Source organism: Lepidochelys olivacea, assembly GCF_965140295.1.
Source record: "Lepidochelys olivacea isolate rLepOli2 genome assembly, chromosome: 6".
Classification (NCBI taxonomy): Eukaryota; Metazoa; Chordata; order Testudines; family Cheloniidae; genus Lepidochelys; species Lepidochelys olivacea.
Window position 1 is genome coordinate 56,109,569 of NC_140416.1, and position 19,644 is coordinate 56,129,212.

Genomic DNA, 19,644 nt, shown 5'->3' on the forward strand with positions numbered 1-19,644 from the left:
AGTGCCAAAACTGTGTTAGTCTAATTATGTTTGAAAATATAAACACAAGTCAGGAAATTCAAAAGTTACCGTTGCTGCAGCAACACACACAACCACTTTGCACAGACATTAAGCAGCACCCTCATCAATACAAAATATTGTGCAAGTACAACAAGGAGTTAGTTGCCATGAGAGCCTTAACTGGAATTTTCTGACTTCTGTGTTTAAATTCCCAGTCATAATGATGAATTAGTAGTTTTTGCATGAAATATAGAAAACTAGATAACACAAAAAGAGCAACTGATACCAAAACTGCAAGAGACAACAGGGATTAAAATGTGGCACTGAAGACAGACGACTCAGGGAAATAGCCAAAAATACTTCTCATGATAAAAAGAAAAGGAGTACTTGTGGCACCTGTAGCTCACGAAAGCTCATGCTCAAATAAATTGGTTCGTCTCTAAGGTGCCACAAGTCCTCCTTTGCTTTCTGCGAATACAGACTAACACGGCTGCTCCTCTGAAACCTCTCATGATAAAATAAGTTAAGGAAGAGAACTCTTCAATTGATAAAAGGGGAGGAGAAAAATTAAGCTGGCAAAAGATTTAGGTTAGTTATTGACAAGATCACATGGAAGAGGAAGTGCCAAGGAAATCTGAGGAGGTACAGTAACTCCTCACTTAAAGTCATCCTGTTAGGTTGCTGATCAATTAGGGAACATGCTCGTTTAAAGTTGCGCAATGCTCCCTTATAAGGTTGTTTGGCAGCCGCCTGCTTTGTCCACTGCTTGCAGGAAGAGCAGCCCGTTGCAGCTAGCTGGTAGGGACTTGGAACCAGGGTGGACCGGCAGCCCCCCATCAGCTCCCTGCCCCCCCAAATTCCCTGTGTGGCAGCCACCCAGCAGGCTGTCAATTGCGGGCAGTTCAGCTGTCCCTCCCGCCACTGCCATAAGCTGCTCCTACCCTCTGTCTTGGAGCTGCTCCTGGGAGCCTCCTGCTTGCTGTGCAGGGGAGAGGGGAAGAGGAAGGCTAATGTCAGGGTGTTCCCCTCTCCCCTACTCCTGCCCCCCCTTACCCCTTCTTCATATAAAGCAGGGCGGGGACAGGACAGGGCTCAGGACAGAGAGTTTGCTGGCCGCAGCTGCTGTCTCAACTTCCTGATTTTTTTTTTTTTTAAAGGCAATGTACTTAGAATGGGGTCAGCATACTTAAAGGGGCAATGCACATCTCTCTCTCTCCCACACACATGGTGTGTGTGTCCGTCTCCCTTCCCTGCATTCCTGCCGCCTTGTAGAGTGTGAGGCTACATTAACAGTGTGTTAACCCTTGAGGGCTCAGCCGAGTGCTAGTTCATCATTTAGCAGTAAGGCATTCCCTGGGAAATAACCCACCCTCTTACTTCACCACCTCAACCAAGCTTCACAATCATCATTGCTGTGTATAGTATTAAATTGTTTGTTTAAAACTTATAGGGTGAAAAAAATTTCCCTGGAACCTAGCCCCCACTATTTACATTCATTCTTATGGGGAAATTGGATTCGCTTAAAGTCGCATTTTTCAGGAACATAACTACAACGTTAAGTGAGGAGTTACTGTACGAACGCTGCAAAGACTGGCAAACAGGTTAGAAGAGATATTTGAGGGGAAAGTGTAAGAGGGTATTCCTTTCAAAATTTAGGTGGTCAGATTGGACAACCTGACTGGCCTTTTCTAGCTGTATTATCTACTATCTATTATCTCAGTACTTAGTACATGTATAGCAATTGTCATCTCCAAACAAACTTCACAACCTCTTCACAATCGACAAATGAAGAAATACACAAAAAGGGGAAGTGACTTCTTCAAAGCCACAATCTGAGTCAATAGCACAGCTGATATCAGAACACTAGAGTTCCTAGTTCCCAGTTCAACATTCTCAGACTATGCCTCCCTCTCAAAGGTGTGGTATGGAGAGGAATGGGGAACAGAGTGAGGTAAAGTGTAAATTAACCCTTAAAAAAAAATTAGCTCTTTTGACATGGAGAGGTAACGAATCCTACAATCTAAGGCCCAGATAAGGCAAACACATACAGGAATATAGTCCATGCCATGCTGGATCAGACCCAAGGTCCATCTAGTCCAGTAACCCATCTGACAGTGGCCACAACCAGATGTGGCCCACAGATTTCACTGGAACTACTCAAAGCAGCATGTATGTAAGCATTTACAGAATTGGAGTCCAATCCTGTAAACAGATTTGCTGCTAACTGAATGGGCAGAATTAGATCTTTTACAGATTCAGGTTGAGCCCGAGGGTATGTTACCACAAAAATCAATACTGGGAAAAACCAACTGGAAGCAAACACCTCGCCTAAACCCAGAGAGCTCCTTGAGATTCCCTAATTCATAGAAGCAAGCAGGCAGATAAGATGGTGATTCAGAGTAGGTATGACCTGGCCAAATGCTGAAACTGGAGCACTTCTGAATGAAGACCATCTAAACAAGAGACAGGAATGAAAAGTTTGGGCTTTGGACAGGGATGCACATCAAATTCTACCTGGACGGACTGTTACCAACATAGCAGGAAAAAGGAGGGGCAGGAAAATGTATGTGATTTTTAAGTGACTCTGTGGTTAACAAGGAAAGTCAATTTCAATGTTTATTCTTGATTCCCTTCTAATTTATGCCAATAAGCCTCTGACTGGCCTAGAATTTAACATGCTCAGCCTCAATCCAAAAGAAAATTTTGCTGGAAAGGTTCAAGGGAATCAGAGAAGTAGTTTTGGAGACAGAAGCCTTGTGGGAGTTATAAATTCCACGAGATGCAGGATAAATGTTACATGCTGTGTCTAACAACTTTTGTAAGACCAAGGTGGTGGTACAAGGGTTATCACCTCTGCCAACATGGCCAAGAAGGCCTCTTAAGAGCAATACTATTAAGAGGCCTCTAAGAGTTGTACTATTGCATGAGCACTCAAAACCTCATATGAAGGTTGTTCATGGAAGTTAAAAGATGAGCTCTGCTAGCACATGGGTTCAGACAGCTTCCCTCTACACCCAATCCCAGCATCCAACACCTCTTGGAAGCTTCAAAGAACGGATCATAAAACTTAGAGCCAACAAAGACTTATTAGGTCACATTTATACTCCACTTTCTTCGGTGCCAAGGCAGGATGTTTTTGTCTATTCCCTAAGCCTATATCCACTCCTGTTTTAAATGTCCCAAGCAATGGGGCTTCCAGCAAAAGACAATTCCACAGTTTAACAGATCTCACCATTAGGAAGTGTTTCTCCTTTACACAATTTCATTACGTTACTTCCTTGTGGGCCACCCTATACTATTCCTCCACAACCCCGTTATTTTGAACTCATTAATATTTAATTCAATCACTTTCCCTCGTAAACCAGGTTAATGAATATGTAGTAAATATGAAGTAGATTCTTCCTACCAGATTGTTTTGTTACTCTGCAATGTCCCCTCTCCATGATGTCAACACACAGACTTCCAATAATGTAACCCCAGTGAAAATACAAGAGTAATAGGACATACATAGTACAAGTGATCAGGAGTGCCCTGAATTCAATAAGTTCACTAACCACAGCATTAAAAGTATAAGAAGTATCAGGAAAAAGGTTTTGAGAAAAAAATTCTAATGAATAAAGGAAGCAATACAAGAAAGTATTCAAATGCACACTTGCGAAGGCAGTTGGGAAACACTAAGAGGCACAATTGTCTAACAACAGGGATTCCTACACTGTACACATACATCATTGGTGGTACATGACTTTGATGTTCCACCAATTCACTTCACAACTTCTTTTTTTAAGATGGTGATAGTCAAACCAATCAAGTTTGGGAGCCGCTGCTCTACAACATCTCTACAAAAAATGCAAAGCAATTGTTAGTTGAGTCAGATGCATAAGGCAGTGCTCAAACATCTGAAGCTAAGAAACCTGTATGGGAAAAGAAAAAGTGGGAATGCAAACACTCAGGTCAATTATGGCTTTCAGAGAAGACAGCAGAAAACAATTAATGCTACCCAAGGAGTTAATGGAAATAAGGACTCCTATAAATCAAGGGGGAAAAGCAGTAATGGAGAGAAAGTAGGTCCATTATTAAGTGAAGAGGGCAATGCAATGCTGAACTCCTTTTTAAAGTCTGCCTTCAAAGAGAAAAAGTAAAAGTATAAAAAAAGGTTGTAAAATAGCTATGGATGAGGAATAGGTGAGTTTGAATTTACAAATCAAGATGTCTGGATAATATGCACCCTAGGATGAAAAAGTATTATTCAAGCAGCATACCAATCCCTTAACACTTATTTCTAGGTGGCAATGAAAAAGTGCCAAGTACCAAAAAAACTGGTACCTATTGCGTCCTTTGCTTTTTGCCTACCTTCTTAAAACAAAAGGGGCTAACTTTTTTAAGTCATTGATTTACAGTGATGGTGGATTACAGAACAACTATCAGCAAGCAGGATGTTGATAGAACACATTATTGTTTATTCTGACAGATTGGTCATAAGTGAACACAGTCGATGTTATATTTGAATTTTAGCAAAAAGTCTCAGGGTCCCATGATGTCTCAATCAAAATTCATTCAAAAGTGCTGAGCTATGACCTTGTCAAATGTATTGAGAACTAGCTGAAAAACTAAATTAAATATAAATATTAAACAGCAATGTACTGGACTGGTGGTAGGGGATCATATTGTATGCTCACATGGGGCCACTGTTGCGTCCCATTTTAACATCTGCAAATTGGAAGAGAGGGGATAAACAGCATAATGAAATTTGCAGAAGATGCCAAATTGGGAGGAGTTGTAAACAATGATGAATACAAAGAAATACGTATGGTTCTCACACAAACATTGTGAGCCTTCTTCCATTGGGAGGGGCAGCAGAGAACATGTTCCCTAACCATAACCGCAAGGCCACTACCCTCTCCATATTCCTATCCCTCCTAAAGACCCACTTCTGCCTTCACATCTGTAAGAAATAGGCCAGTTATGGCTGTGTGGGGAAACTCAAGGATATTCTACATATATTGATTGCCACAAAGATATAGGAGGATATACAGATAGTTAACACTTAGGGTATGTGTACACTTTGAGCTGGGGGTGTGATTCCAAACTTGAGGAGACATAAATGCTCTCTCGATGAGGGCTAGCGTAAGTTAAAAATGGAATGTAGCTACAGCACCACAAGAAGCTAGCTGCCCCAAATCCATGCTCCTCAGAGATGCTAAGTATGTACTCAAGGCATCTAGCCCCTCCTGCTTCTAGCCATGGCTACACTCTGTTTTTAGGATGCTGGCTCAATGAGAGCTAGTGTGAGTAAGTCTCCTTGAGCTGGGAATCATCCCCCCCCCCCCAGCGTGAAGTGTAGATATACCCTTAGACTATGTTACACCCATGCTCTTTGTTTGCCTTTTAGCTTGTAAGTGTTTCAAGGCAGGAAATCGGTACATTTTCTTGTGTTTGAAAAGTGCCTAACACATTGTGGGCACTGCCAAAACAAATTAGGAGAAATTCAGAGAAGAGCTACAAAATTGATAAGGACTCTGAAGGAATGATTTAGGAGAACAACTCAAGAACTAAATACACATTCCCAGACAAAATCTTTAAGGTGCAGTTAAGGTTGAGAGAATGTATTCAGTAATTTAAGGGACACTGTCAAGTTGAAAAGACCAAAAGTTAACATGGGGACCATGTACCACAGTATCAGAGGCATGTATTAAACCATTTATAAAAAAACAACAATGTTCTGCCACAAGGAAACAGGAAATCATAGAATCATAGGACTGGAAGAACCTTGAGAGGTCATCTACTCCAGTCCCCTGCACTCATGGCAGGACTAAGTATTATCTAGACCATCCCCAACAGCAGTTTGTCTAACCTGCTCTTAAAAATCTCCAATGATGGAAATTCCACAACCTCCCTGGGCAATTTGTTCCAGTGCTTAACTATCCTGACAGTTAGGAAGTTTTTCCAACCTAAACTGCCCTTGCTGCAATTTAAGCCCAGAGAATAATTTTTCTCCCTCCTCCATGTAACAACCTTTTACGTACTTGAAAACTCATCATGTTCCCTCTGTCTTCTCCAGATTAAACAAATCCAGTTTTTTCAATCTTCCCTCATAGATCATGTTTTCTAGACCTTTCATCATTTTTTTGCTCTTTTCTGGACTTCCTCCAATTTGTCCACATCTTTCCTGAAATGTGGTTCCCAGAACTGGACACAATACTCCAGCTGAGGCCTAATCAGTGCAGAGTAGAGCAGAAGAATTACTTCTCATGTCTTTCTTACAACACTTTTGCTAATACATCCCAGAATTATGTTAGTTTTTTTCCTTTGGCAACAGCGTTACACTGTTGACTCATGTTTAGCTTGTGATCCACTATGACCCCCAGATCCCTTTCTGCAGTACTCCTTCCTTGGCAGTCATTTACCATTTTGTATGTGCGCAACTGATGGTTCCTTCCTAAGCGGAGTATACTTACAAGCTAAATGTAAACGGCCTTCTCCAAATTTCAGATGGAACAGAGATGAAATGAAGACATTGGTAGCCTCAGTTTCTATATAGTTGCATCTCAGCATGTAAGATATCTACAGTCCCTTACTAAGGACGTCAAACTCCTTGGGATGAGTTTTTGATTCAAAGTTTCTTACAGAGTAGGTATGGAAGGAACAAAATAAAAAAAGTAAGGAGACATGAAAAACTTAGTTACCAGGAGGCTCATCAATTGGAAGGATTTTTGTTTGTTTAAGTTAAAAGCAGTTTCAGGCCCTATATCTGCCCAAGTCCATTGGACAGTTTTTGCAGATTTAAAAAAAAGTCTATACACACAACGGTTGTTTCTCTAGCCCCTATCTTACTGAGACACACTCCAACAAGGGAAACTGACTGTATGGGGAAACAGTGCTGTCAAACGAACAAAAACTGAAAAAAGTTGTTTTTTCCTCTACTATCTCAGTTCTTACCTATAAATCATAACAAGATTAGACAAAAAGTCTTCAGAGACAAAATTTTTAAGGTGACAATATCATTTTAAAATCTACACCCTAAAATTAAGTAATTTACTTGCACCTCCTTTTCTCTGTGGGTAACCTCCCTACCCCTTTCGGATATTTGTTCTTCCTTCTCCATAGGGCAAGCCTGTGCCTGATTTCACTAGATACTTTAATTCATTCTGCTGCTGGACGTGTTTGTACCAGAGCCTCCCTTTGCAGGATGGTACTACAAAGAAATTTCAAAATTATGTGGGAAGACATGAATTTAAACCACCAATGATTTTAACTATTTTCCACAATGACCCCAACTCCTTCCCTTATTGAATGAACAATTGAGACTCTGCCAGCATGGACAGCTGTGCAAATTTAGAACCTACCTCTAAGAGTAGGAACTCAACGCCAATGAAGAACTGAAATACCCAATCCTCTCTCATAGTTGCTTCAAAAAAAAAAAAAAAAAAAAGCACATGGCTGCTGAAGGACAAGGTACTTTACTTCCACATCACCACTGTAATGTGTAATGAGTAATGAATGTGTAAGGCTGGGAGGCACCGGGGGGGTCTGGGCCTCCAGGGGCTTCACCTCAGCACCTGGAGGCCCAGAACCCCCCCAGTGCCTCCCAGCCCCGACATCCCCACTGCCGCCCCCCTGTTCAGTGCCAGTTGGGGGCGGCGGGGCCAGACTTGGAAGAGGCACGGGCCATGCTCAGCCAGGCCAGGCCGAGTGCCTAGGCCTGGAGCCTACCTGCTGCAGTAGGGGCCAGGGCCTGGCTCACCACGTAGCCCGAGAGGGTGGGGCGAGGTCGTGGCAGGGCTGGGGGGCCCGGGCATGGTGGGGCCTGGCGGGGCCTGGCCTCGGGGAAGTAGCCTGAGCTGCTCCATCTCCTTCAGCTACTACGGCCACTCCCGCGCCATCTCCTTCAGCTACTACGGCCGCTCCGAGGACCTCATTGCATACTCATTACGCATTACACTGGTGATGTGGAAGTAAAGCACCTTGTCCTAATCTGTAATGAGTACCCTGTTCAGAACAAATTACTCTCATTCCTCAGGACAGATGTACAGTAAGCGTCATTACAAGGAGAGAAAAGGAACTTATTCTATCCCAAAACTACCATGAAAAAATAACCTATCCTACGCTCACGTTTCACAACACCACTGATCAATACAGGAATCATTTTGTAAGGCAAGTTGTTCAAGGACAATCAGCAATTTATGTTTAATTAAACTTGATCGTCCTAATTTTGGTAGCCCAGTAAGTTTTATTTATTGTTTTTAAATATTTAGTCCTGTTACATGAACAGCATGTGTCAAAACAAAGCAACAAAAAAACAATTGTCACTGTGCTATTCCATGAAAGTCCTAAGTGGAGGAACCTATTGGTATATTCAACCTGAAGATAAAAACTGTCCTCCTGCTTCTGTTTCCATCCAAGTGCCTTAGAATAACAGTTATACCACAGCCAGAAAAGTGAAAACAGAATTAACCCCATTCCTCCTGCCCTACAGCGTAAGGAGGAGTGTGATGACCCAGTGGAGCTGGAGACAGAAAATGGAGCAAACAAGCAAGACAGGCAACTCCTCCATTTCTGATGCTGCTATTTAGCGGCGTCTCCAGGGGCCCGGAGGCAGGGCCAGTGACCAGTCTCCGGTTTAACGTGGCAGTGGACATGCAGATCGGCAGCGTCTGACAAGCGGGAAGCCATTCAGTTTCACTCACGGTGACTCGGATTTTCTTTGCCTGGGGCTGCCGGACGACGGCATTTTCCGGGCCTGTGCCCAGGGCGGGCAAGCGGAGGGCGCCAGGCGCCTGTTCTCCGGGGCAGCTGGAAGCCCACTGCTGCACCTGTCCTCGGGAGACTCCGCGCCGCGGGGCCCCCAGAGACCAAGTTATCACCTCCCCGGATCCCAGCTCGGGGGCCCCCTCCACCGTGCCACCCCCTGCCCCGCTTCACCCAGCACCGGGAGGCCCGGAACCCCCCCGGTGCCTCCCAGCCCCGACACCCCCGCTGACGCCCCCCTGTCCAGCGCCAGCCGCGGGCGGCGGGGCCGGACTCGGGAGAGGCACGGGCCGTGCTCAGCCAGGCCGGGCCGAGCGCCTAGGCCTGGAGCCTACCTGCTGCAGGAGGGGCCGGGGCCTGGCTCGCCGCGTAGCCCGAGAGGGTGGGGTGGGGTGAGGTCGCGTCGCGGCGGGGCGGGGGGGCCCGGGCGCGGCGGGGCCTGGCCTCGGGGAAGTAGCCCGAGCTGCTCGATCTCCTTCAGCTCGTACGGCCACCGCCGCTCCGAGGACCTCGGCCAGGGCGGGTAGATGAGCGCCAAGTAACCGAGCCAGGCCCTAGCAGCCGAGCTAAGAGCTGAACCAGGCCCTAGCAGCCGAATCTAGAGCCGTGCCAGGCTCTACTAGCCGAGCGACGAGCGATTCTCCTGATTTATAAACAGGAAAACCCAAAGGAGCACCGGCTTGGGACAGGATAGAGAAATCGAGCTCAGATATAAGGATGGGCAGAGGGCGAGGCGTAGATGGCGGGTAGTGGTAGCCTTTGGAGTGTGCTGCAAACTTAAGCCTGGGTCAGGGCATAGACGCCAGGTTGTGCCAGAGGCTGTGCTTGCCTTGAGCCCTGCAGGAATCATTGCCAGTCCCCAGGGTCCTGTACCCAACACGCCCAGCTCGGCCACACGCCCTGGAGCCCATGCAAGGGAGTGGGGTGGCAAGGAGCCAGGTACTGGCCTCCCAGTTGCTTCTGGGTGCAATTCAAAGTGCTGATGACATTCCGTGAGGCTCGGGAGGGACAAGCCCACCACACTCTCCCTCTTCTCAGCTTGCAGATACAGTCAAGTATTTGCCTCACTGAATGGGACTTTCTCAGATATCTCCACACTTTTCCCCATATTCCATTATGTACAGGGACCATTTCCTGTCAAAATTTGTAAAGTCATTGTCTAATCCTTTTAAGCATGTGCATAACTATGCATGTCTCCCATACATCAGTGGGACCACTCACATAAAGTTACACATGTGCACAGGCCATTGCAGAATGGGACCCTGGATTGTAAACTCCCTGGGACAGTGACTGTCTCCTTTATGTCTGTATCTGTATAATGCCTTGTACAATGGCAACCTGATCCTTGTCTAGATTTCCTACAAAATACTGTAATAAATCACACTATTTGTTTTGTTATTATTTCTGGCAGTGTGGTGGATCATTGTCTTGTGTGCCCATTGCATACTACATACATGTGCTTATTTACAACACATTTTTGCTGAATGGTCTGCATAAAGTATAATCATTAAAGCAATAACACAGATTAATAAGACCTATCCAACCTCCTATTATCTGTCTCCCCTCTAAATCACCCAGTAATTCACATCCAGTCAATCACTTTATTACCACATCCCAGAGATTCAATTTTTCTTTCACCCCTTCTGACTATTCAGTTTTTACCAAACTTCCCCATTCCCAGTGATTCTGTTCAAGCAAAAATCTTAATAATTCTCCATCACACAGCAATTCAGATCCATGAAATTTCTCAGTAAACATCACCACCACCAAAGACACAGATCATAGCCATCATCTCTCTCTATAACCTCCAATCATTTTTGTGGCTCCTGCTGCTGCTTGCGGCAACTTATCCAGCCATACTGTCTATAAAAAGTGTTATTGCTTGTATCTCTTGGAAATTTTCTTTCTTAATTACCTTCCAGGACAGGATCCTGTTCTTGGAATTTCTCACTTTCACTCTTTATCACTAAGGATATTGATCTATAAACAGGAATTTGGTTTCTTACGAGTTTTGTTTTCTGCTGCCTTCTCCCCCACCTGCAGCCACCCGGCTGACTTTTACCCAGATAATCTGGTTTTTGGCTTCTGTGTCTGGGTGCTCTAACCTGCAGCTACAATCTCGAGAGTGGGTGATACTGTAGTGGGTGTTATACCATCCAGGTAGAATCTCACAAACTAGATCATTGCAACTTCAGAAGCATCTTGAGAATCAGGGTAAGACAAACTGTCCAAGGACACATGAGTCTCCCAGAACATTCCTGTGGCTGAATAAAGCTCTCTTTGAGGTGGTGTTACCATAGAAATGGGATGGTAACTTTTTCTCTCAGCACTGCGAGGAGCATAACGCCAAGATTAGTTCCATCAGGAACCTAGAGCTCCATGGATCTACTGGCAACTGATCTACCTTACATTCATAGATGTTAAGGCCAGGACAAACCATTATGATCATCTATTTTGAGGAGACAGTGACAACCTCACCCAGCAATTCCAGCATCAAGCCCATGACTTTTGTTTGACCTATAGCATATCTTTTAGAAAGATACCTTGTCTAGATTTAAAGACTTTAGGTGAAGGAGAATCTACCACATCCATAGGTAAGCTGTTCTAATGGTTAATTACTTTCAACCAAAATATGTACCTCATTTTCAGTCTGACTTGATTTAGCTGCAACCATTGGATCTCATTTGATCTCATTAGGCCTTTGTCCGTTAGATTACAGAATTATTATCAGAAATCTGCTCATACCTTCTCTTGGATAAACTAAATAAATAGAACTTCTTAAATCTCTCACTATCAGGCACATTTTCCAGACTTCCCTGTTTTACCCTGGTGGCGTAAAGATTGATATGGAAAGGAAAAAAAGTGATGAAAGAAATAGGATAACAGAAAGAAACAGGTCTCTAAGGTGCGGCAAGTACTCCTTTTCTTTTTTAGAAAGAAACAGATTAAAGTGCAGATAAAGACAGTATAATAGAAGAGTTAATTAAAAATAGGAATTAATTTAACTAAGAAGAGAAGCAAAAGAACTTTATTATTAATTATATATTATTTATTAAGCACTGACAATGTATTTTGTGCTCTATAAAACAAAAATGTCAGCTCTGAAGAGGTGTCGTTCTATAGGACAAAAACAGAGAAGTCAACATGCATTGGGGAGCCCAGAGTAGAGGAGGCAATAAGAGGGATTTTTTTTTAATCTTAACTCATCTGTGGAGGAATTGTGTCTGAAGAGGGACATGAACACAGGAAGGAAAGTAGCTTGTCAAACTAGGCTGAGGAAGACTTTCCAAGTATATGGATCAGTTTGGAAAAGACTCAAAGACTAGAATAAGAGTAGAAGATGAAGCAGGCATCAAGGCTAGCATCACCAGTAGAGTGGAGGAGAGGGGATGCAATCAGAGATTCTTTAAAGAAATATTTTTAAGAGAAAACTCAAAAAGCCAGTTAGTAATATGTTAAGGTAGAGAGATCCAGCATCTTGGAACTAGAGGGCAGCTCACCAGAACATGTCTCCCAATAGAAAGCAGTGGTCTAATGGGTAAATATGAAAACTTTCCATTTTCCCTAGCCACAATGGGCATTGGCATTGACTTCCATAGCCTCAAACTCGGATCCATCAAAGTGGATTGTAGCTGCAGGCAACAAAACCCAGTTCAGAATACATTCCAAAAAATGCATCCCCCACAATTTCACTATGGTCTCAGCAGGGGCTGCTGTAAATACCTGTATCACAGGCATGTCATAAGAGTTAGAGAATACGTTTGAGGACCCTCATCTCCTTATTAAATAACAATTTGTCACACGTGAACATGTCTGAGACTCATCTGGCCGTAGCCTCTCCCATTCCTAATCAGTTCTTACCTTATTTGGATTATATTGGCATATATTAGCAAAATTGATAAGATACTATTGTGATGGGAGACAGACATCCATAATCATAACAGCACCTTCCTCCTATTGTTACTGTATTACAATTATTTTTAAGCTAAGAATATTTTACAAACAATTACAAGAAAACAGTTACTTTGGTTCTCTTGTTAGGAAAGTTCAGGCATCTGCATAGTAGAAAAAGGAGAGTTCTCTACACAAACTGAGCAACCGGAGATCTGAAGCCAGACTTTATGAGAAAAGAAACAAAGGAAAATACAAAATATGTGGGCCAGATAATTATATACATTAGATAATTGTAAAGTTTTAACAGTTCTAATGAAGGGCTCTGGTGAGTCTTGTTTTATCCCTGCTAAAGCACACTATTTATCATGGGTTTCAGAGTAACAGCCGTGTTAGTCTGTATTCGAAAAAAGAAAAGGAGTACTTGTGGCACCTTAGAGACTAACCAATTTATTTGAGCATGAGCTTTCGTGAGCTACAGCTCACTTCATCGGATGCATCCGATGAAGTGAGCTGTAGCTCACGAAAGCTCATGCTCAAATAAATTGGTTAGTCTCTAAGGTGCCACAAGTACTCCGATGAAGTGAGCTGTAGCTCACGAAAGCTCATGCTCAAATAAATTGGTTAGTCTCTAAGGTGCCACAAGTACTCCTTTTCTTTTTACTATTTATCATGCACATGATACTAAATATTGACAGTCAATGGAAAGTGGCAGGCATATTCTGGCAATGTCTAATTCCAGGCCACAACCAGCATCAAGCAGTCAGTTTCCTCTACTTTCCCATCTTCAAAGCTGCAGGTCACACTCTAGTCTCACTTCCCCTACAAACTAAGAATTCTGAGATCTGACATGACAAATGGCTGTGCTACCATTACAAGTATCAAAATCTTTGCAGGAGTCACCAAATTCCATTAGAACAGTCCATAAATGAAACTGAAGTTGTGACCTTGCTAAAAGATAGAACCTCTCCCAGAAATAAGCTTCCCAAGACTGTGGTCACACTGGTGTTCAACAAAACTCTTGGAAAAGAATTTACACTTACATTAATCAGATGGAAAGAAAGAACCCTGCTGGGACACTTGAAACTTTATCAGCTTTTAAAAAAATATCATGTGCCCATGAAAGTCCTATAAATTGAAGTCCTCTGTTTATCTACAAGACATATACTCAATGGATAATGAAGAGTAATCTTCCCATCCCATGCCTCAATCCTGATTTACACAGACCACCTCTTGCGGTGAAAGGATGTGCAATTTATGTGGCCCCATCAGTTTCTGCTAGGACAACTAACAAAGGGGCCTTGCCATAGGCAACTGTGATAATGCTAGTGTCTGTCCAGTGGGAACAAGACAGACACACCAAGTAGCTGATGCAGCCAGTTATGGCCGAACTTCTCCCTTTTGCCCACTTGGGCACCTGCAAACACCTTCATGTGCCCTTAAAAAATCTGGGACCAATGGGTTTTGTTAATACAAATTTTAGCACTTGTGTGTGCGCTGGTGTCAGAATAATGAAAAGATGTGCACAGGCATTTAGCAAGGATATTTAGCAAGTGTTTGCATCTGTAAATTGCAGACACATGTAAGTGCATATGTACTTTTGCATATGCGCAAGCAGAGGCTGGGTAGGTGCCCAACTGGAAATTTACCTTAAAAGGGTTTGAAAGAAATGTTTGAAACTGATTTATGATGGATGCTACAGGCCACTGTAATACTCACAAAGTGACAGATTTGCAATTCTTGTGTCATTTTTTGTAATATTTACAGACTTTTCAAACATGTCAGAAGATTGGAGGTGATTTTATTAGGAAACGATCCCACATTATTGTCCCTGCCTAACTATCCTCTAGACAAGGTGGGGTCTGCACACATTAGGTATGGAGAATTCAGGGCTCAAAACAACATTTACAAAGGAATCAAGAGTCTGGCAGATGTAAAATATCCCCTAAGACAGAGTGAATTTGTTACAAGTGATTCCCTTTCTTCCCTAGCTCCCATGCCTATCTTAATTTTTCTCTTTATTAACTTAAAGAAAGTGAGAGTGTATTTGCTCCCATATTTTCCTCAGGTACATCTGTAAAGGTCTCCATCCCTCGCTTTATTAGCTAAAATGAGAAAGCAAAAGCTCGCGGCGGATTCGACAGGCTTCAGAGTCCAGCGATTCCATTTGCTCGTATTCTTCCTCTGGTTGCTCCATCTGTCCTGTTGCTGGGGAAGACCACACATCTAGCCCATGTTCAAGAGAGATGTTATGGAGCACACAGCAGGCCAGAATGATGTGGCTAGACTTCTCTGGAGAATACTGCAGGGTGCCTTTGGATCCATCCAGGCAACGGAACCGGGATCGAATGGTCCTGAATGTCTGCTCAATGACACTGTGAGTGGCAGAATGTGCCATGTTATAACGGTACTCTGCGGTGGTCTCAGGGATATGCAGAGGGGTCATCAGCCATGTGCGGAGAAAAAAGGAGCTGTCACCTATCAAAGGAAAAAATGAGAGAGCTCACAAACCAGTAGCAACAGCAAAGATTTCTGCTCTTTATCCTCAACCTGGGGAGACTAAATTTAGGCACCTGTTTGTAGCCAGTTTCCTTGCATCATAGGTACAGACTGACTTCATTGACTATCAACACAGAGTATGGGAGAATCCAGGTAAGAGTGACAAGTATTTAATTAGATTTGCAAATGAGACCAACAAGGAGAAAAATCAAGATATTCCATTTCACAAGACTAAATTCTGTAAAAATGTGGGAGGGAGTTTTAGGAGAGTCCAATTAATACACATAGGCAATGAAATTCAGACATTTGGACCAGACCCAAGTGTAGAATACAAGGTTTGTGCGATTCAATCTAGAAATAAACAGGGTAATGAGGAAAAGGACAAAGCAGAAGAGTGGATGTATACAACCTCACTAATCATACTGTATGAAACGCAGAGCAGGAAATCACTGCTCTTCCAGTCCTATGTGAGCCAAGAAGAGCCTACCTTGACTCTCAGATCCCAGGATGAGTTTGCATGACTGCAGTTAGAAAAAGCATTTTCACTTGTAAACTGTCAGCTGGCTTGGAGTCAGAGAGGTGATAACAATGGAACCCCACAGGGGGCATTTTTACAAAGTTACTCTCTGAGTAGAACCACATTTGAAACCCTTTCTCACATACATTTTCCATGGAACATGGTCCTAAATCACTTTTATCTGGTATTTACATTTTGGCAGATGTGCATTTATATAGATTTTGTAAGATGTTAGAAATAATTAATGTCTTATTTGCCAGTGGGACCAAGAATGACTTGTATGAAACCTATTTGGTTGTTTGTATTAAAAAAGCAAATATGTCAGGCATTTTCACACCAGCAGTCTGTTTTGCTGCCTTTGAGTCACTCAAAAAGCAGCCAAAGTGCAACAGACTCTTAGAGGAGACAATAACTGGAATTAACTTACCAAGTAGCCAGCCATCTTTGTGCAATCCAGCTTCAAATTGGCTATTAAGAGCTGCCTGCTGCAGCACAGTGCCGTCTTGCAGGCTGCCTGGCCAGTGCGTCTCTGCACTCAGCAGTGCTCCTCTAGCATCACACACCATTAGGCAGTTTAAAGAATGAAGACCCTTTCGATTCACATAGGATAGGTCCTCGGCATTGGGTGCTTTGATTGTCACATGGGTGCAGTCAATCACCCCTAGCACTCCAGGCATCCCTGCCAGCCCATAGAAGTCATCCTTCAGACTCTGCACAGAGGCTTCATCCTCTGGAAAATGAATGAATTGTGAGGCTCTCTCCACCAGTGCTTCAGTGACATTGGCAACACAGCGGCTCATGGAGGCCTGGCTGATGCCAATGGCATCCCCCATGCGAGTCTGGAAGGAGCCAGAAGTGTAAAAACCTAATGCAGCAAGAATCTGTGTCTCTGGACTGATGGCTCTGGACCGCTGTGTAGGGCGAGAGAGGCTGGCTCCCAGCAGATCCACTAGATAGTAAATAAATTGTCGGGGGAAGCCATACATGGACACCAGGTACTCATCGGTGACATCCTCCAGCTTGAAGCGATCTAGCATTCGGTGTCCTCGGCCATAGAGCAAGAGGTCACAATCAAGAATCGCTATAGGAACAGCCATAGCGAAAGCCTGGGTGAGTTCTTGGAGCAGTTCTTGTTGCAGATCTTTTCCCAGTGCTGTCACCTGCATTGAAGTGAATTGAACGGAGACTCAGAACTCAGTTTAAGAAGTTCAGCCTTTCAGCCCTATTGCCAGCTTCATTCTGCCCAGGTTACATAACAGCAGAGTAAGAAACACACACCTCAGAGAAATTTGTAAAGATAATCTCTCTGTTTTTAAAAAATAAAAATTGTTTTTTGTTTTGTTTTTTAATGTTGGGATCAATTTTAGTGGCAGATGAAAGATGCCCAGGAAATTGGAACAGTCAGCTCACAGCATGTGCGCAACAGCAGTGTGAGCTTCCCTACAGACCCATCAGTGTCTCAACCCTTAACAGAAGGGACTATCTGCAGGAATGAGAAGGGACTTCAATCTCCTCCGGTCTTCTGCTGCAAATGCCAAAAATGGGGCTAGAAGTGGCAGTAGTTTCTGTAAAATTCTTAGTGGAAAGTTTTTAAAATCACAACAAACTAATATCATATACATAGTACAATTTTCAGTCACTACCAGGTTAGGCCATATTCAGGCTAGCAATCTGAAACTACATAATCCACATGCAACTACCTTATTTCTGCTCTGTCACTGAACTAGTTAAGCAAGTTGGATGAGTTTGTTGCTTCTTTCTGAGCTGGTTCACTTGTGCATAACCTAAACTGGTTGTATCAGGCATGCAGTTTATGTGGACTATTAGAACAACAAAATCCAAGAGCTGCTATCACCAGAAATTTGGGAGAAATAGAGCCTGCCCTTCATATTCAAAGTCACAAGTCTCAGAGTGTGATCCTATGGGGGTGTGTGTGAGAGTTCCCTTTGATTATGCCAGATCACATCAGAAGCTACAGTGGAAACATTAAACACTAGCTAAATTCAAATAGATTTATGTATATGACACATGGGCAGCAAGATGAACTTCACTGTTGGATAGCACAAGGATTTCCAAAGAGACCAATGGCAAATGTAGTTGATATTCTATCATATATACCCAGGGCTTTAAAACATACCCACTAGCCAGAGACCAACATGAAAGTTAAAGGTCCTCTGGAAGTGCTGAGGCAGACCCTGATGAGAAACCCAGTGCACCACACACACATTCCTGTGGACTTACTGCATGCAGAAGCAGCAGAAGCAACAGGAAGAGTCCATCCTCCACTTCTGATGGAGAGGGGAAAGGAGAAAACTATCTCCTGTCCTTTGCCCCATCTTGGAACATGAATATTGCCAGACCCACTCAGACTAATAGTCCATGTAGTCTGCTATCCTATCTGGCCAGTTTCAGATGGTTTCAGAGAACTCTGTTAAGACTCCCATAATGGGAGAACTAAACACTACCATGCCCACTAAGGAAGTTTCTTCCGGGCTTTAGTCAGTTAGTGATTACTTTAATGTCCTGAAACATGAATTCATTTTTACTTTACCTGATATGTTCTCAATATGGACATGAATACACAAATTAACCGTGAAACAGCTAAGGCGCCTTCCTTTGGGTGGGAGGAGGAAGTGAGCAGATTCCACTCAGGGCTCAACTATAATAATATCCATGTTAGTGTAAAACATGACTCTGTCTTTTAGTGTAGCTGGAACCTAATTTATTTTAACCATGTCTCAAAAATATGCTACAGTTTAACTCTGTCCAAAAGCATGACACAGTTCAGTGCCATGGATAGGGTCCATTTATGTTAGAAGACAAAACTGTGGTTTTAACAGTTAGGGAACTAATGTGTTAGAACCAGGTCCCCTGATATGGATGCTGTTGTGGTGTAGTTAATCCCTCTAGCAGCTGCCTCCAGAGGCCCCTCATGTTACCAGGAGATTGGTGGATGGATAAAATACAGAGGGCCAGGGAATGAGGGGGTAGATGGGGAGGGAAGGGTGAGGTAGATGAGGAGGGCAGAGAGAGGGCCAGAGATAAGGGGGAAGATGAGGAGGGGCAGAGTAGATGAAGAGGGTGGGGGGGGGTAGATGGGGAGGGCTGGACAGAGGGCTGGGGGAGGTGGGGAGGACAGGGAGAGGGCCGGGGATGAGGAGGGCAGGGAAAGGACGATGGGATGAGGGGTGAGATGAGGAGGGCAGGGAGGGGGCCGAGGGATGAGGGGGTAGATGGGGAGGGGAGAACAGGAGGGGGGGCGGGGGAGATGGGGAGGGGAGGGGATGAGGGGGGAGATGGGGAGGGGAGAGCCAGGGGGGATGGAGGGGAGGGCGGAGTCAGAGGGGGGGCAGGGGAGATGGGGGGCAGGGGATGAGGATGGGGGGGCAGGGAGGGGAGAGCAGGAGGGGGGCGGGGGAGATGGGGAGAGCAGGGAGGGGGCCGATGGGGAAGGGAGAGCCGGAGGGGGATGAGGGGGTAGATGGGGAGGGGAGAGCCGGAGGGGGGCGGGAGAGATGGGGAGGGCAGGGGATGAGGATGGGGGGGCGGGGAGGGGAGAGCTAGATGGGGGGCGGGGGAGATGGGGAGGCCGGGAAATGAGGGGGCAAATGGGGAGGGGGGAGATGGGAGTCGGATGGGGGGGCGGGGGACTATTAGCGGGGGAGGGACCCTCCTCAGCTGGGCTAAGAATAGGGGGCGAACCTCCCCAAGCTCCGCCACCCTCCCCTGGCCCGGCCCGGCCCGGGATTTACTCTGTCCGGCGCGCGGAGCCAGTGCCCGGATCTTCTCCCGCGAGTCCCGCCGCCCCGCACAGCGCGGGGGCTGCCCGTTCCCAGCAGCAGATTCCCCACGAAACCGGGCTCCCCTCACTCCAGGGCCAGAGCCTCCCAGGCCGCGCCCCCCTCACCTGCCAGCACCGGCCGCAGCGCCCTGGCCCAGCCGGGAGCGGGGAGGGGCCGTCCCGGCTTCGTGCGGAAAGTGCCGCGGCGGAT

At 44.7% G+C, this 19,644-nt stretch overlaps 2 protein-coding genes across 4 annotated transcripts in view; both read right to left on the bottom strand.

The window, feature by feature from the left end:
• The window catches only part of AMBRA1 (autophagy and beclin 1 regulator 1), a 199,969-nt gene extending 190,714 nt beyond the window's left edge, over positions 1 to 9,255 (bottom strand). The window contains exon 1 of the mRNA XM_084631220.1: positions 9,081 to 9,255. The gene's annotated coding sequence lies outside the window, so the exon portion shown is untranslated. The remainder of the gene's footprint in view (positions 1 to 9,080) is intronic.
• A 5,162-nt stretch (positions 9,256 to 14,417) lies between these two features.
• HARBI1 (harbinger transposase derived 1) lies at positions 14,418 to 19,642 on the bottom strand. Of its 3 annotated transcripts, XM_084631444.1 has the most exons (4): positions 19,405 to 19,497; positions 18,204 to 18,311; positions 16,080 to 16,812; positions 14,418 to 15,114 (listed from the first exon to the last, which is right to left on the bottom strand). In XM_084631444.1, the coding sequence occupies exons 2-4, from the start codon at positions 18,225 to 18,227 to the stop codon at positions 14,738 to 14,740; spliced, it is 1,134 nt and encodes a 377-aa protein (XP_084487570.1). In that variant the 5' UTR covers positions 18,228 to 18,311; positions 19,405 to 19,497; the 3' UTR covers positions 14,418 to 14,737. The 3 variants fall into 3 exon arrangements, with proteins under 3 accessions (XP_084487570.1, XP_084487572.1, XP_084487571.1); XM_084631446.1 differs by lacking the exons at positions 18,204 to 18,311; positions 19,405 to 19,497 and adding an exon at positions 19,560 to 19,642; XM_084631445.1 differs by lacking the exon at positions 18,204 to 18,311 and having other exon boundaries at positions 19,405 to 19,545.
• Positions 19,643 to 19,644: the final 2 nt, after the last annotated feature.